The following is an 18,919-nucleotide window of genomic DNA, read 5'->3' on the forward strand; positions in this document are numbered from 1 at the left end:
GCAGAGTGTGTGGAGAGACAGACAGGAGAGGAGTCTGGAGTTGTAGCTCCCAGGCTGATAGAGAAGCGTGCTCCGAAAGAGCCTGGACAGGCTGTTAGTGAGGAAGGGGCCAGAGGTAGCCGGGGCAGGGTAGTGGCCCGCCGGTACCTAGGGTGACCCGGATCACTGCAGGAGAGTGGATTCCCCGTTCCCGGCTTAGGAGAAAGAGGAAGAGAGTGGAGAGAGAGGCACCTGGCTGCAGGGAAAGAACAACAGGAGCTGCTGCACCGTGTGTGGGACACTAACACCCCCCGTACCGAAGGCTGCGGACACCGGCAATTCCTAGTTTACCAGTGACTCTGTGTGAAATACTTGTGAGTACGCCCGTGCCCTCGGGCACCGCACCGCAGCACTGCGCCCTGCTCCCTGCTTATCCCCGAACGGGCCCCGGGACCAATTGCCCCTACCCACGGAGGGGTTAACATCCTAGCTGCATCCCAACACCGTTCCCGGGAGTCCTGCACCTTTATCGCAGTGGTGGTGTCCACCATCACCACAACCCGTGGGTGGCGTCACGGACAATCTCCCTTACCAAATTCCCTTTTACTGTGGAGCCTGGGATCACAGACTGGGTCACGCCATTGTGATGCCCACAGAAGTGACCCCGTGGCCCGGATCTGAGTACCCCCTGATCCCCGGGCGACACATTTGGCGTCATGAACAGGATCGAACCCATCCAGTTACCTGGAGGAAGTGCGCCTTGTTCTGGACTGTCAGCGGTGTTCCGCTGCAAAAATTTTGAAAGTCGCCATCTTTGCCGCCATTTTGGGCGTGAAAATCTCCCGCCCAGCGCCTTCTTCCCCAAGCGGTGGGCGCGAAAAAGAGGCTCCGCCCCCTGAGAACGCGGGCGGAAGTGAAGCTCCGGAAGACCGGAAGCGAAAGGAAAACTTTAAAAGTTGCTAGAAGGACTGCTCCCGAGTACCAAGGGGGAGCAGGAGGAAGGAACTGCAGTTCATGTGACCAGGACTGTAAAGGCAGGGACGCCAGGACTTTGCCTAATTCCGTTCCTGGACAAGCAGTAGCCGCAACCCCGATGACATCTCACCCGGCTCCGGCAGTCCGCCCGGCCGTAAAGGCGGTGGCACCCGATTGGAAGTCCGCCCCAGATGTGGTGCCAGCCGCTCCCAGGTACCCCGTCACGGCTGTGGAGCAGCCGGAGTGCACCTGCAGAGAGGAGGAGCAGGCCAGTGAGAGATGGAGCCCTCGGCAGTTAGCGAGGCCGGTGTTAGCCAGCGCCGAGGGCACCCCAGTGGGCCTGGCTTCTGAGCAGGAGGCAGAGCACGGAACCCATGCCCCGTACTGGGAGTGGCGGCAGCGGCAGTGGTAGTGGAGCATGGATGGCTACCCGCCAGTTTCAAGTTGACTGTTGTATGGACTGTCTCCCCTGTTCAGCGTCCTCAAGTTCAGGAGGAGGCCATCTGCACAGCAGGTGGGGGCGGCAGAACAGTTTAGAGTTTAAGAAAAACGTACCTCCCGATGTGGGAAGATGTATGATTGTAATGTGTTGATTTTTCCTTTTTCCAGTTTCAATAAATGTTGGTGCCCAGACAGCCCGGTGACGGGCTGTGTTTTACCAAGGGGGTGTGTGACGCCCTGGCAAAGCCAGGTTGTCACAGAAAGAGTCAATCCTCCTTGGTAATCTGATCCCACATGGTGCAGCAGGACAAACCACCCTCCCCCAGTGTAGGAATAAGACAGAGCAGGAGGGGACGGGCTGGAGCAGAGTGTGTGGAGAGACAGACAGGAGAGGAGTCTGGAGTTGTAGCTCCCAGGCTGATAGAGAAGCGTGCTCCGAAAGAGCCGGGACAGGCTGTTAGTGAGGAAGGGGCCAGAGGTAGCCGGGGCATGGTAGTGGCCCGCCGGTACCTAGGGTGACCCGGATCACTGCAGGCGAGTGGATTCCCCGTTCCCGGCTGAGGAAAAAGAGGAAGAGAGTGGAGAGAGAGGCACCTGGCTGCAGGGAAAGAACAACAGGAGCTGCTGCACCGTGTGTGGGACACTAACACCCCCCGTACCGAAGGCTGCGGACATCGGCAATTCCTAGTTTACCAGTGACTCTGTGTGAAATACTTGTGAGTACGCCCGTGCCCTCGGGCACCGCACCGCAGCACTGCGCCCTGCTCCCTGCTTATCCCCGAACGGGCCCCGGGACCAACTGCCCCTACCCACGGAGGGGTTAACATCCTAACTGCATCCCAACACCGTTCCCGGGAGTCCTGCACCTTCATCGCAGTGGTGGTGGCCACCATCACCACAACCCGTGGGTGGCGTCACGGACAATCTCCCTTACCAAATTCCCTTTTACTGTGGAGCCTGGGATCACAGAACGGGTCACGCCATCGTGATACCCACAGAAGTCACCCCGTGGCCCGGATCTGAGTACCCCCTGATCCCCGGGCGACACACACACACTCGCATAGAACAATCTTCAGAAAATTGGTGCTGCGGGCGGTGTATATGCACAATGACATCCAATTGCCTTTAGCATAATGGTGCCATGGTCAGTCTACATGCACAGTGACATCTGATGGTCTTCATCAAAATGACACCGGTGGAGGTGCATGTGCAGATTGAGTTCTTGGTTCATCATTGAGCCGAAGTCTTAATCTGCGCATGCACCACATGCAGCACCGTTTTGATGAAAAACGCCAGGAGATGAAATGCTGCCCTTCCTGTAGGTGGTGCTAGTGTTAAATTTAAATAAGAGGCTTGTACAAATGTTGAGAGGCCACAGCAGAGCCGAAGACCCCACCCAAGGTCCTGACCCACAGTCCTGCCCCGATGTAGAAAAAGGATTTTTTACTTACACGTCTATCATGAATTAAACAAGAACCACGCTGCGGATTTCTGCACAAGTATCTCTTAAATCAATATAACAGCCCGAATATGGCCACACCTTTTACTTTAACATGTTAAGGCAAACTCCAGCATTTTTTTCTTTTCTGTTTTTTTTTTTGTTTGTTTTTTTATAACTCTGGAGTGGTGCTTTAAGGACTGTTTCACACATCCATGCAAAAAACACACACTTCCCTCTTATCATCTTTTTCCCATACTTGAACTACTTTGTATCTTTATGGGTACAGACAGTGGCGTAACTAGAGGTAGATTGGCCCTGGTGCAAAATTTGAACCTGCGCCCCCACTTTTATGTTGGTCAGATGTGTATATATATACATTTAGTGTTCTAAATCCTATAAAGACATGCGAGTTTCCCCCCCACTATGTAGTAATGTTCCCCATCCTGTTATGTATGTCCCCCACTCTAGCCCACATCCTGGTGTATATATAACCCAATCCTGGTAAAAAAAAAAAATCTCCCATCCTGGTATATATGTCTCAATACTAGGCCCCTCCTGGTATCTACTGTCCCCCTCCTGGTATACATTATTCCCCTTCTGCTGTATACTGTCCCCCTGCTGGACCCCTCCTAGTATATATTGTCCCTCTCCTAGTATATATGTCCCTCTCCTGGTAAATATGTGTTCGTTCTGTCTAATGCAAAAAACAACATTGTACTCACCCTGTCTGGCTCCCACAGCGCACAGCATCCTCCTGTTTAGGCAGCGCACTGTGGCCAACAGCTTTCATCAGTTTCGGTGCCATTGCAACGCATGATGTCAATGCCATGTCCCGCCCTCAGTCACTGGACGCTAATGAAAGCTTGCGGTTTCTGTTTGGCCAGCAGCGTGTATCGCAGTATCAAGGTATAAATTTAGGTGAAGATAGCTAATGGTATCTTCGTTCAGGATATCCAGAGTCCGGTGCCGAATTAGCTGTATGTACAGATATTAATGAATCAGACAAGGATCACACAAAATGTGTTCGCTGTATGAGTCAATGTCATACAAGAAATAATGTCTGGAACTCCATTCTGAGTCTGAACTGGGTGCAAAAACCTAAAAAAGTCTACACTATATGGAGAGAAGGTATGCACACCAGTGACTATGTAAGGGGAATATATGTAAAGCAGAAACTGCTGTGTGAATACTGACATGAAAAATCCAATAGCTATATGTAAGAATGAAAATATGAAAAATGAAATCTGCATTACTGCCATGAACATATGAATAAAGAGAAATTTAGCTATTGAATTGATCAATGCAACAGAGCCCCAACACTACGCCAAAGTATTTCTTTACGTATTTCATGTCAGTATTCACACAGCAGTTTCTGCTTTACATATATTCCCCTTACATAGTCACTGGTGTGCATACCTTCTCTCCATATAATATATTGAGTCAATGTCATAGACTGAACTCATACAGTTAGGTCCAGAAATATTTGGACAGTGACACAAGTTTTGTTATTTTAGCTGTTTACAAAAACATGTTCAGAAATACAATTCTATATATAATATGGGCTGAAAGTGCACACTCCCAGCTGCAATATGAGAGTTTTCACATCCAAATCGGAGAAAGGGTTTAGGAATCATAGCTCTGTAATTCATAGCCTCCTCTTTTTCAAGGGACCAAAAGTAATTGGACAAGGGACTCTAAGGGCTGCAATTAACTCTGAAGGCATCTCCCTCGTTAACCTGTAATCAATGAAGTAGTTAAAAGGTCTGGGGTTGATTACAGGTGTGTGGTTTTGCATTTGGAAGCTGTTGCTGTGACCAGACAACATGCGGTCTAAGGAACTCTCAATTGAGGTGAAGCAGAACATCCTGAGGCTGAAAAAAAAGAAAAAATCCATCAGAGAGATAGCAGACATGCTTGGAGTAGCAAAATCAACAGTCGGGTACATTCTGAGAAAAAAGGAATTGACTGGTGAGCTTGGGAAGCTCAGTTCTGGAAAAGTATTCTATGGACAGATGAGACAAAGATCTACCTGTACCAGAATGATGGGAAGAAAAAAGTTTGGAGAAGAAAGGGAACGGCACATGATCCAAGGCACACCACATCCTCTGTAAAACATGGTGGAGGCAACGTGATGGCATGGGCATGCATGGCTTTCAATGGCACTGGGTCACTTGTGTTTATTGATGACATAACAGCAGACAAGAGTAACCGGATGAATTCTGAAGTGTACCGGGATATACTTTCAGCCCAGATTCAGCCAAATGCCGCAAAGTTGATCGGACGGCGCTTCATAGTACAGATGGACAATGACCCCAAGCATACAGCCAAAGCTACCCAGGAGTTCATGAGTGCAAAAAAGTGGAACATTCTGCAATGGCCAAGTCAATCACCAGATCTTAACCCAATTGAGCATGCATTTCACTTGCTCAAATCCAGACTTAAGACGGAAAGACCCACAAACAAGCAAGACCTGAAGGCTGCGGCTGTAAAGGCCTGGCAAAGCATTAAAAAGGAGGAAATCCAGCGTTTGGTGATGTCCATGGGTTCCAGACTTAAGGCAGTGATTGCCTCCAAAGGATTCGCAACAAAATATTGAAAAAAAAAAATATTTTGTTTGGGTTTGGCTTATTTGTCCAATTACTTTTGACCTCCTAAAATGTGGAGTGTTTGTAAAGAAATGTGTACAATTCCTACAATTTCTATCAGATATTTTTGTTCAAACCTTCAAATTAAACGTTACAATCTGCACTTGAATTCTGTTGTAGAGGTTTCATTTCAAATCCAATGTGGTGGCATGCAGAGCCCAACTCCCGAAAATTGTGTCACTGTCCAAATATTTCTGGACCTAACTGTATATTAGTAAAAACTCAATTATACAGAATGTAGCATTGACCTTGAATCAACAGGGTGTAGGGAGTATTTTACTCTCCAGTTTTTCCCAGTATGCTGTAAAATACATCTGTTCATTAATTATACATTCTTTCTATGTGAAACTACTGATAAGACTTTTGCTCATTATTATGAAGACTTTCATTGTTTGTACATCTGTTCACTCTTCCTTTATGACTATACAGCTTAGAATATTATTATGGGTCTGCGCGATTGCTATATAGACACACAGATAATTATGCAACTACATCTACATTTTGATTATTTACATACACAGATATTCTTATTACGTTTGAACAAACAATTTATAGCTTAGGCTACCTTCATAGCAATACAGGAACCTGACGGGTCTTTGCACTGCGATGCCTTTCAGCTGGATGTGCAGACGTGGGCTCATCCAGCTGAAGAAGGGGGTGGAGCCGGTGGGCCCCCAGCACCCACGGGCCCGGTGACAGTTGCGATCCCTGCGAACGCGATCGTTCCACCCCAGGGTATAGATATCGGATGATGACTGGTTCATGTGGGTTAGTTTAACGCCCCTATTTATTGTAGTGATGGCTAAACCGTACATGACGAGCACCTTTTTTTACGTTTTGTGTTCCCACTATTTCCTCTTAGATTGTAAGCTTGCAGAAATGACCCTCAATCCTTTTCGTATGCGTTGAATTATGTGTTACTCTATAATATACGATGGGAGCTGATGGGTTATATTTAAATGGCGGCTCCTAGAAACAAATGTTGGCTGTCAAATACAGCCGTCATCTGTCACGTGTGGACAGAGCTCACGTGAGGACTCCTTCCCAGGATGTGAAGAACATGTCTTCCCTTCTTATCCTTATTTTTTCAATGGGATTTTGGATGATTTTACTCTCTCATCTTCTTTCCTTTCAGATTCCAACAGGCTAGGATCCTCCCAGTGAAGATCTTCTTGATAAGATTATTTTCCTGATTGACCCATCAAGGATGAATAAGGACAGAGACAAGATGGTGGAGAGGTTAATAAACCTCACCCTAGAGATCCTCTTCCGGATTACTGGAGAGGTGAGAGGTTCTGGTGACCTCAAATTACATCATTATCTATGGTAATAAGAGATGGACATTCAGTGGTGCCTGAAAGTTTGTGAACCCTTCAGAATTTGCCATATTACTGCATAAATTTGACCTTAAACTATAGTACACTTTTTACATTTTCTTTCTCTAGACATAATGTTTCTCATATGAACCACAATTCTCTATTTTAGGCCTCTTTCACACGTCCGTGCACAACACACATACCTTGCACGGTCTATGGTGTAGGTGCATATGTATGTGCATGTTTCTTTGTTTGTGTGTGTTTTCCGTATGCTATCCGTGTGACATCCGTATAGCACACGGACAGCATGAGCTGGTATACTTACCTGTCTCCAGCGCTGCTGTTACTTCTGGGTTCGCGGTGAGTACAGTGAATATGCATGAGCATAATGAGCGGGCCCGGAAGCAACAGCAGCGCCAGATACATGGAAGTCTAAAAGTTTTTTATTTTTATGTGACACGTGTTTTCTCTGGGACGGGTCACACTGAAGTCACATGGATCACATCAGTGTGACACCTGAGCTGCTGGACAAAAACAGACATGTTGCCATGTGGACACATGGTCCTTGTGAAAACACGGGCATGTGCGCAGAACTATTGATTTTAATAAATCTACATGTGTCCGTGTCTCTGGTACTCATGAAAACGCACACCACATGTACCGGAATCAAGGACATGTGAAAGAGGCCTTTGTCTTGGCTGTCCAGAAGACATTCCGGTACCCTTTTGGCTTGTTCAGGTGATCTTTAGCAAACAGCAGACTGGCAGCAATGTTACTTTTGCAGAGCGGTGGCTTTTTCCTTACAATCTTGCTATGCACATCAGTATTTTTCAATGTTATCTGATGGTGGACGCACGAACTTTACCATTATCTAATGTGTGAGAGGCCTTTAGTTGCTTTGAAGTTACCTTGGGTTCCTTTGAGACCTCGTGGATACACCTTGCTTTTTGTTGGTCTTGAATGTCCTCTATTTTTCTACACAATTTGTCTGACTGTGGATTAGTGGAGTCCAAACTCTTTAGCAATAGTTTTATGACCTTTTCAATCCTGAAGAGAATAAACAACTCTTCTGAGGTCCTCAGAAATCTTTTTTGATACATTTTCACAAACATGTTGTAGACTTTGATAGATCCCTGCTCTTTAAATAGAACACCTAATTGTCACTCTATTGATTGATAACACCAGATTCTTATTTCACTGTCAAATTATTTGCTAATCCTAAAGGTTCACGTATTGTTGCCTCTTATACACGTGATATTGAATCATTCTCCTCATTTAAAAAACAAAATCTAATATTTTCCCTTCCCCTCGACATCACCATGGAGGGACAGGATCTGCCCCAAAGACAGGACACCTACTGCTTTAAAAGGCAGAGCCTCCCTATACACTTCAGTGGTGTCCAATCCTTCGGGAGACCTATAGTGACCCCTCCCCCATCCCAAAAGCTTGAAAGCACACCCCACTAGGGCTGTATCCACATCTTGGGCGGAGAGAGCAGAAGCCTCTCTTCAACAAATTTGTACGGCAGCCACATGGTCTTCACTTTCCATTTTTTAGGCACCTCAGGTTGGATTGGTGTTCTAATGACATTTACTATGGAGAAAAGTTTTGAACGTTGTGCTCCCTCCCTAGAGGATTTCCTTCCTTGGTGCTGTCGAGAGGAAGGGGAAATAGATAATTACTTACTGGTAATTGTGTTTTCCAGACCCACGACCACAGCCTTTATTTTCCCTTCCTCTTTCTATTTATGTTTTTTCTGTTTCTTGGAGGTGGTGTGTTACACTGCTTGACCACATGGGTTCAGGGAAAAAAGGGGGTTTCTTGCCCTTGGGGTGGATCATGTCTCTCCTTGGTGCTGTCGTGGGTCTGGAAAATCCAATTACCAGTAAGTAACTATTTTTTACTCTTCTATTTTATTTGACTATCTATTTTTATGATTTCTATGAAAATGTGATGTAATTCTAGGTTAAATTTATGCAGAAATATGGAAAATTATGAAGGGTTCACAAATGTTTATGCAGCATTGTAACTTGAGGAACTATAGAAATGTCTGTAGTGAGATTTATTACTGTCTCTCCATACACAGGATTACATATTGGTGAAGACCTCTAGTGATCGCTGTCAGGCCCCTGTGCCTGAAGGATGGGGGGGAACCCTGAGCCCAATCCCGGGACCTCCATCGCACCCCCAGATACATGATGACATCAATGACCAGAAGATCCTAGAACTCACCTACAAGATGATTGAGCTGCTGACTGGAGAGGTGACACTTCTGGGAATGCTGGGACATTATACAGTAACGCTATGAAAGGATCGGGGGATGACGATATCATTGTATGTGTCAGGTTCCTATAAGGTGTCAGGACGTCACCGTCTATTTCTCCATGGAGGAGTGGGAGTATCTAGAAGGACACAAGGATCGGTACAAGGACGTCATGATGGAGGAGAATCCACCCTGCACATCACCAGGTAATAGGACTAAATACACACATCTGTTAAAGGGATTGGTCACTCTAGGGAAATCTTTAAACGTTGACAAGCCACTGAAGAAAATACTTTCAGAAAAATAAAAATTAAGTTCGTACATATAAATAAATATATATATATATATATATATATATATATATATATATATATTTACTTATGTCTTTCCTACAGTTAGAACAAGCAAGAGGACGACCCCAAAGAGACATCCCAGAGCTCAGGACTGGTCACAGGATCATCAGGTCGGTGGGAGGAGGTTGTAGGGATCTGATGTGTAGGAGGCTGTGCAGGTCGTGTTCTGCCGTCCAGCATTATTATATGATTTATACATGGCGGAGAAGGCAGATGACCACAGACGTTACATGGGGTCTGGATCTCCTCACACGTCTCTGGTTGTGGACAATGTTGGGAAAAGGAACTGACTGGTTGGATTTATATGGCAGATGAGTAGCTCTTTGCTGTAATGTGAGCTTCAGTCGTCCTGTTAATTAAAGGGATGTTACCAAAACACCTTATTCCCTGTCCTTGGAATAAGGAATGACTTGATCACTGGGGGTTTGACCACTGGTCTCTCCATTGATCCTGAGATTGGGGCTTTGTGATACCAAAAAATGTGGCTCTGCAGCCCCTTCCTGAAAAGAGCAAAGGTGCGCATGCTCAACCTCTACTTCATTCATTGTCAGTGGGACTTGGAAGTGCATCGCTCGGGCTGTTTACATCAGTCCCATAGACCATGAGTGGAGCAGGAGCCGAGCATGCGCACCTTCACTCTTTTCAGGATGGTGCTGCATTCACAGGATCTCTGGATCTGGTGTCCCAGCAGTCGGATCCCCGCAAAACTACACCGTGTGCAGAATTATTAGGCAAGTTGTATTTTAGAAGATTTTTTTTTTATTGATCAACAACTATTTATTATTATTATTATCTATTTATAGAGCACCATTAATTCCATGGTGCTGTACATGAGAAGGGGGTTACATACAGAATGCATATACAAGTTACAATAGACAGACTAGTACAGAGGGAAGAGAACTATGTTGTCAATCAACCCAAAAGACTCATAAATATCAACAGTTAATATTTTTGGAAGTTTGAGTGGGGTTTTTAGATTTAGCTATCTTAGGAGGATTCTGTTTGTGCAGGTAACTATTACTGTGCAGAATTATTAGGCAACTTAATAAAAACCAAATCTATTCCCATCTCACTTGTTTATTGTCACCAGGTAAACCAATATAACTGCACAAAATTGAGAAATAAACATTTCTGACATGCAAGAACAAAACACAAAAAAATTAGTGACCAATATAGCCCCCTTTTCTTTCTGATGACACTCAGCAGCCGACCATCCATAGATTCTGTCATTGCTTGATCTGTTTACGATCCACATTGCGTGCAGCAGCCACCACAGCCTCCAGACACTGTTCCCAGAGGTGTACTGTTTTCCCTCCCTGTAGATCTCACATTTTATGAGGGACCACAGGTTCTCTATGGGGTTCAGATCAGGTGAACAAGGGGGCTATGTCATTATTTTTTCATCTGTTAGACCTTTACTGGCCAGCCACGCTGTGGAGTAGTTGGATGCATGTGATGGAGCATTGTCCTGCATGAAAATCATGTTTTTCTTGAATCATACCGACGTCTTCCTGTACCACTGCTTGATTAAGTTGTCTTCCAGAAACTGGCAGTAGGTCTGGGAGTTGAGCTTCACTCCATCCTCAACCCGAAAAGGTCCCACAAGTTGATCTTTGATGATCCCAGCCCATACCAGTGCCCACCTCCACCTTGCTGGTGTCTGAGTCGGAGTGGAGCTCTTTGCCCTTTACTGATCCAGCCTCTGGCCCATCCATCTGGCCCATCAAGAGTCACTCTCATTTCATCAGTCCATAATACCTTTGAAAAATTAGTCTTAAGATATTTCTTGGCCCAGTCTTGGCGTTTTATCTTATGTTTCTTGTTCAGAGGTGGTGGTTTTTCAGCCTTCCTTACCTTGGCCATGTCCCTGAGTATGGCACACCTTGTGCTTTTTGATACTCCAGTAACGTTGCAGCTCTGAAATATGGCCAAACTGGTGGCAAATGGCATCTTGGCAGCTTCACGCTTGATTTTCCTCAATTCATGGGCAGTTATTTTGCGCCTTTTTTGCCCACCACGCTTCTTGCGACCCTGTTGGCTATTTGCCATGAAACGCTTTATTGTTCGGTGATCACGCTTCAAATGTTTGACAATTGCAAGACTGCTGCATCCCTCTGCAAGACATCTCACATTTTTGGACTTTTCAGAGCCCGTCAAATCTCTCTTCAGACCCATTTTGCCAAAGGAAAGGAAGTTGCCTAATAATTAAGCACACCTTATATAGGGTGTTGAGGTCATTACACCGCACCCCTCCTCATTACAGAGAGGCACATCACCTGATTTACTTAATTGGTAGTTGGCTCTCAGCCTATACATCTTGGAGTAGGACGACATGTATAAAAAGTATCATGTAAGCAAAATACTCATTTGTCTAATAATTCTGCACACGGTGTACAATGTATAGGGGATAACTTGCTTTTTTGGGGGGAATAACCCTTTAATGATCTTTTCTGCTCATCTATTCATTCCCTGTGAAGTCTCCAGGTATTCGGTCACATTTAGCACATTTCTTTCACAGCTTGTGAATCAGGATGAAGTTCTGCACCATTGTCCTACTACAGACATAATGGAAGAAGAGGAGGAATATGTGAGGGGTGACGAGCAGTGTAAGAAGGAGACTCCGACAGATGACGGCTCCGGTGAGTAGTGGCCACTGAATGCAGATCACACATTCCTCTTCTCCACTGGATGCAGCAGTTTTATATTGAAATTGGTAAAGTGGATCTCTCACCAGATCTCACTTTCACCAGATTCACAAAAAATATAAACCGAACACTTTTTTTTTTTCTCCCATTTTTGTTTTTTTTTTTATGAGCTGAACTCAGAAATCTAAGACTCTTTCTATGTACAAAAGACCTTTATCTCTCAAATGTTCACAAATTTGTGTAAATCTGTGTTACTGACGACTTCTCTTTTGCTGAGATAATCCATCCACCTCACAGGTGCGGCATATCAAGGGCTGATTAGACAGCATGATTATTGCACAGGTGTGCCTTAGACTGGCCAGCATGATTATTGCACAGGTGTGCCTTTAGAATGACCACTATAGAAGGCCACTCTAAAATGTGCAGTTTTATCACACAGCACAATGTCACAGATGTTGAAATTTTCATGGAGCGTGCAGTTGGCTGCTGACTGCAGCAATCTTATCAGAGCTGTTGCCTGTGAATTGAATGTTCATTTCTCTACCATAAGTTGTCTGCAAAGGTGTGTCAGAGAATTTGGCAGAATATCCAACCGGCCTCACAACCACAAACCATGTGTAACCACAGCAGCCCAGGACCTCCACCTCCAGCATCTTCACCTCCAGGAGCTTCTGAGACCGGCCACCCGGACAGCGTCTGCAACAATCAGTGCAAAACCAAAGAATTTCTGCACAAACTGTCAGAGCCCGTCTCAGGGAAGCTCATCTACAGCTCGTCATCCTCATCGGAGGTCTCCACCAGACTGAAAAGCGTCGTCGTAATTGACTTTTGTTGGCAAATGCTCACATTCGATTCACGGATGAAGCTCGGTTTTCACTGTACAGTGCAGATGGCAGACCGTGTATATGGCGTTGTGTGGATGAGCGGTTTGCTGATGTCACTGCTGTGAATATAGTAGCCCATCGTGGCAGTGAGGTTATTGTATGGACAGGCGTATATTACAGACAACGAACACAGGTGCATTTTACGAGTTATTGGTGCCATTTTGAATGTACAGAGACACCATGATGAGATCCTGAGGCCATTGTTGTCCTGTTCTTCCACCTCATGTTGTAGATGATAATGTGCGGCCACGTGGTGCAAGGATCTGTGCACAATTCCTGGAAGCTGAAATCATCCCAGTTCTTGTATGGCAGCATCTTCACCATGACAGGTCACCCATTGAGCAGGTTTGGGGCTCTGTATCGGCGAATACGACAGCGAGGACAAGTTCCTGCCAATATCCATCAACTTCACAGCCATTGAAGTGGAGAGGACCAACAATCCACAGCCACAATCACCAACCTGATCAACTGTATGTGAAGGAGATGTGTTGCACTGCGTGAGGCAAATAATGGTTACTGACTGGTTTTCCGACCCTCCTCCTCCTTCAAATTCCCTTCAGTTACTAAAAATGTGCACATTTTACAGTGGCCTTTTATTGTGGCCAGCCTAAAGGCCCCTTTACACACTGAGACTTTCTAGCGATCCCACCAGCGATCCCAACCTGGCCTGGATCGCTACAAAGTCTCTTTTGAGTCACTGGTGAGCTGTCAAACCGTTAGACCTTACCAACGACGCAGCAGCGATGCGGACCTGCAGAACGACCTAGCTGGTCATTAGGGACGTGTTAAAGCAGCTATTTGAAAGGGAAGTCGCTAACGATGTCGTTGTAACGGTGTCAAACACACCGATGCATGCTGCTCAGCGGGAAATAAAGGACCAAAAAATGGTCCTTAAAGATTTGTAGCGATCAGCAACCTCCCAGCAGGGGCCAGGTTGCTGGTGCGTTTCACACACTGCAATGTCGCTGGGGAGGTCGCTATTACGTCACAAAACCGGTGATGTTATAGCGATGTCGTTAGCGATGTTGCAGTGTGTAAAGGGGCCTTAAGGCACACAGATTTAGACAAATTTGTGAACAATATTTGAGAGAAAACTGCTTGTTGTATATAGAAAAAGTCTTAAGGCCTTGTCACACACACAGATAAATCTTTGGCAGATCTGTGGTTGCAGTGAAATCATGGACATATTGTTCCATTTGTACACAGCCACAAACCTGGCACTGATTGTCCACAATTTCACTGTAACCACAGATCTGCCACAGATCTACCACAGATCTATCTGTGTGTGACAGGGCCTTTAGATCTTAGAGTTCAGCTCATGAAAAATGGGAGAAAAAAACAATGTATTGCATGTCATATTTTTGTTTAGTGCCTATTTCATGCCGGCCTAATTCATTTGACATATAGAATTATTTATGTGTCATGATCACAGTGCTGTTTATTAATTATAATATCACTCCTCATTATATAAGGGATAATATATTCCCAATATTATACTGGGAATTAACATTGAGGACTGGGCATGTCCTGTCCCATCCCACAAACTGGGATTTCTTGGTCAAGAATAGGGACATTTTAACAATATTTATATTTGATTAATGGTAATAATAAAAGTTAAATATTAATATTATATATTCACATTGTTTATACCCAGTGGTGTACATTATATGTGGACATAAATACGGGAGGGTGGTAAAAGAGCTGAATATCTTCTTACCCTCTTCGACTATGCCAGGCTATGGGAATATTACATGTATATGTGAAAAAATATTTGCATCACTGCAACTAATTTATTCCAAGTAGACAAAGAGCTGGGAAATGTGGATTCTCAATCCCAAGTATTCCAATTAAATTGCATATTATTCTCATTCTATATTCTATAATATCCTCATTAACCCTATCTTTAAACTCTTCCCACCGCAACCCATTCTTTTTTTTTTTGTTGTTGTTTTCGCCTCTTCTTTCATCTTTCTATATTTTTGGTGACATCGCTATATAAAAGCTTGTTTTCTGCTGGGACAAGTTGTAGTTTTGAATGACACAGTACTATACTGGATGGGGAGGGGGTGAACAAATCCCGCAATTGCGCTTGTTGTTTTTTTTTTAGTTTTTTTTTTAATTATAACTAAGAAGTTGAAATATGACTCTTCAGATCAGTACAATCACAGCGATGTCAATCCTGTATAATTTTGTATTTTATTTAGTGGTGAAGAAAAATTCTGCAATTTGTAAAAGAAAAAGTATATACCGTATATATTTTATTCATTGCACTACTGCGCTAAACATTCCATACATATATAAGAAAGACCTATTTACCTGTCATATTATGATCAGCGGAATATGTGGGGCATAAATTAAAAATATTTCTGCCACTGATGTCTAAAATCGCACTGCCGTCCTAATAGATGAAAAATACTCATTAATTACGATTATATTAATGAACTGCTAGCAATAACGTTAACAAACACTGTTTACCTGTCTCAGCTAGGATGAGAAATCATGTGAATACCAGATGAATATCATTCATAAGCTAAAACAAGGAGATTGTTATAGTTTATAACACAAATAACAGCATATGCAAAAACTTTAGTGCTAAATGACCAAAGCTTACAGTTTATGTATCTGATGTACATGATAATCTAATACAGAATCTCATGTTGTTATAGAGGTATCTGTAAAAATAAAGTAGAATGTGCTTTTATATACTGTAGTTTTCGCTTTATAAGACGCACCTGATTATAAGACGCACCCCCAAATTTGGTGAAGGAAAAAATAATTAGTTTTTTTTTAATGTTAAATGGGGTCCGTCTTATAATGCCAGTGTCCGTCTAACAAACCATATAGGGTATATGTCCCTCATAGCCCCCCCATCCTAAAATTAGCCCCCTTAATCTGGATATGGTCCCCTTATATTGAATATAGCCCCCTTGTGCTGGCACACGTCCCCCAGTGATGCCACATGTCCCCCATTGCTGGCACATGTCCCCTATTGCTGGCACACGTCCCCTATTGCTGGCACACGTCCCCTATTGCTGGCACACATTCCCTATTGCTGGCACACCTCCCCCTGTGCTGGCACACATCCCCTATTGCTGGCAAATATCCCCTACAGCTGTCACAGGTCTCCTATAGATGTCACACGTCTCCTACAGCTGGCACAGGTCTCCTATGGATGGCACATGTCCCCCTGTGCTGCCCATGGCCCCCTATGGCTGGCACACGTCCCCCTTTGCTGCCTATGGCCCCCTATGGATGGCACACGTCCCCCTGTGTTTGATATGGCCCCCTATATATGGCACACGTCCCCCTGTGTTTGATATGGCCCCCTATGGATGGCACACCTCCCCCTGTGTTTGATATGGCCCCCTATGAATGGTACACCTCCCCCTGTGTTTGATATGGCCCCCTATGGATGGCACACCTCCCCTTGTGTTTGATATGGCCCCCTATGGATGGCACACCTCCCCCTGTGTTAGATATGGCCCCCTATGGATGGCACACGTCCCTCTGTGTTAGATATGCCCCCCATGCTGCTGCCCATAGTAAAATAAAACACTCTTTCCTTACCTTCTCCAGCGCCGCAATCCCCGTGTCTCCCTCCATGCTGCTGAGCTCCTGCACTTCCTGGTTCTCGGTGCCAGTCATGTGATCGGCACAGCAAAGTGATATCATCTCTGCGTGCCTGATCACAGCGGCAGCAGTGAGATCGGGGAGACATGCTGACGGAGGTAAGTAAAGAGTTTTTTATTTCTTTGTCGCTCCTTATTGGGAGACCCAGACAATTGGGTGTATAGCTATGCCTCCGGAGGCCACAGAAAGTATTACACTAAAAGTGTAACGCCCCTCCCCTTCAGCCTATACACCCCCCGTGCTGCCACGGGCTCATCAGTTTTTATGCTTTGTGCGAAGGAGGTCAGACATGCACGCATAGCTCCACAGCTTAGTCAGCAGCAGCTGCTGACTATGTCGGATGGAAGAAAAGAGGGCCCATAACAGGGCCCCCAGCATGCTCCCTTCTCACCCCACTCTTGTCGGCGGTGTTGTTAAGGTTGAGGTATCCATTGCGGGTACGGAGGCTGGAGCCCACATGCTGCTTTCCTTCCCCATCCCTCAATTAGGGCTCTGGGTGAAGTGGGATCCTTTCGGTCTCCAGGCACAGGAGACCGTGCTCCATCCACAGCTCCTGAGGACCATGCTGGATAGGAGCCGAGTATCGTTCAGGGACATGGCCCTGCTACTTTGAGGTACTCTGTGTCCCCGTGGGGACCGCGCACAGCAACACTCCAGCATTGCTGGGTGTGCTAGTGCACCGGGGACAGCAGCGCTGGCTGCGTTTGTGCCATTACACACTTCAGCATCGCTGAGTATGTTCGTGTAGGGGGACTGCCGCGCTGACCGCCGCTGCCATGGTTATCACTGCGGCGCGGCTGGGACTGTTAGTGCGCCGGGGACTTCCGCGCCGACCGCGCTTATACGGCGGCCGCGCTTATAACTCGAGTCCCCGGCTTTTGCGGCCTAGTCTCGTTTTCTTCCCGCCCCCAGCCCTGCCAATCAGGGGAAGGGCGGGACGCTGTACAGGACGGCAGCACTGAGGGCTGGAGCATGCTTTGCATACTCCACCCCCCTCACTCTGCACAGTGGGGCACCAGTTCCCGCACTTTTCTGGGTCACGCCCACGGCTCCCTCCTCTCCTCAGGACGCCGGCAGCCATTCCTCTCAGCTCTGCTAACGCTGGAGAGGAGAGACAACCTCAGGGAGACCCAGGCAGGATTTCTGGTGCCCACACAACCGCTTTGCGCAGGCGGTAAGCAGCACCTGTGGTGCTGGCCCCACTAGTGCAGAAGTGTACTTATAGATTATATGATTATAGACTATACTTTACACTGTATGGTGCACTGTTGATTTTTGTCTATATACCCTCCTGTATTGCTCAGAGGAGACAACAGCATGTCGTCCACAAATAGCAAGAGTGCCAAAGCACAGACTTACTATGCTGCTTGTGCAGCATGTATGGCTATACTGCCGGCAGGTTCCACTGACCCTCATTGTGTGCAATGCTCGGCCCCTGTGGCACTTTCTGAGCCGGAGCCTCTGCTAAGGGTGGCCCAGGGAGAACCACCTGTTAACACTGTCCAGGTGACAGGGACGGAGTTTGCAGTTTTTACTGAAAGACTTTCTGAGACTATGGCTAAGATATTAGAAGCCTTGCAGTCAAGGCCGGCATCTCAAGCCAGGGGCACTGTGGAATCATTGCCCCCTGGTCCCCCTCAGTTGGAACAGCAATGTCCTCCTGGGGTGTCTCATGGATCCCAGGGTGAGGTCTCTGACACGGACCGCAGCCCCAGACCGCCTAAGCGAGCTCGCTATGATATCCCCTTGACGTCATCACAATGTTCAGGGTCTCAGCGAGAGGACTCTCTGTATGATGAAGCGGAGGTAGCTGATCAGGATTCTGATCCTGAAGCCGCTCTCAACCTTGATACTCCTGATGGGGACGCCATAGTGAATGATCTTATTGCGTCCATCAATGAAATGTTGGATATTTCTCCCTCAGCTCCTCCAGTGGAGGAGTCAGCCTCTCAGCAGGAGAAATTCCATTTCAGGTTTCCCAAGCGTACAAAGAGTATGTTTCTGGACCACTCTGACTTCAGAGAGGCAGTCCAGAAACACCGAGCTTGTCCAGATAAGCGTTTTTCCAAGCGCCTTAAGGATACACGTTACCCTTTCCCCCCTGACGTGGTCAAGGGCTGGACTCAGTGTCCCAAGGTGGATCCTCCAATCTCCAGACTGGCGGCTAGATCCATAGTTGCAGTGGAAGATGGAGCTTCACTCAAGGATGCCACTGACAGACAGATGGAGCTCTGGTTGAAATCCATCTATGAAGCTATCGGCGCATCTTTTGCTCCAGCATTCGCAGCCGTATGGGCACTCCAAGCTATCTCAGCTGGTCAGGCGCAAATTGACGCACTCACATGTA

The 18,919-nt window shown here is 46.1% G+C and overlaps 1 protein-coding gene across 1 annotated transcript in view; it reads left to right on the forward strand.

The window, feature by feature from the left end:
• LOC142312569 (uncharacterized) overlaps positions 1-18,919 on the forward strand; it is a 108,900-nt gene that overhangs the window by 3,169 nt on the left and 86,812 nt on the right. The window contains exons 2-6 of the mRNA XM_075351560.1: positions 6,617-6,766; positions 8,884-9,060; positions 9,143-9,266; positions 9,456-9,523; positions 11,932-12,052. Coding sequence (XP_075207675.1) covers positions 6,689-6,766; positions 8,884-9,060; positions 9,143-9,266; positions 9,456-9,523; positions 11,932-12,052 — 568 coding nt within the window. The 5' untranslated portion in view covers positions 6,617-6,688. The remainder of the gene's footprint in view (positions 1-6,616; positions 6,767-8,883; positions 9,061-9,142; positions 9,267-9,455; positions 9,524-11,931; positions 12,053-18,919) is intronic.

Source organism: Anomaloglossus baeobatrachus, chromosome 5 (assembly GCF_048569485.1).
Source record: "Anomaloglossus baeobatrachus isolate aAnoBae1 chromosome 5, aAnoBae1.hap1, whole genome shotgun sequence".
In the NCBI taxonomy this organism is placed as follows: Eukaryota; Metazoa; Chordata; class Amphibia; order Anura; family Aromobatidae; genus Anomaloglossus; species Anomaloglossus baeobatrachus.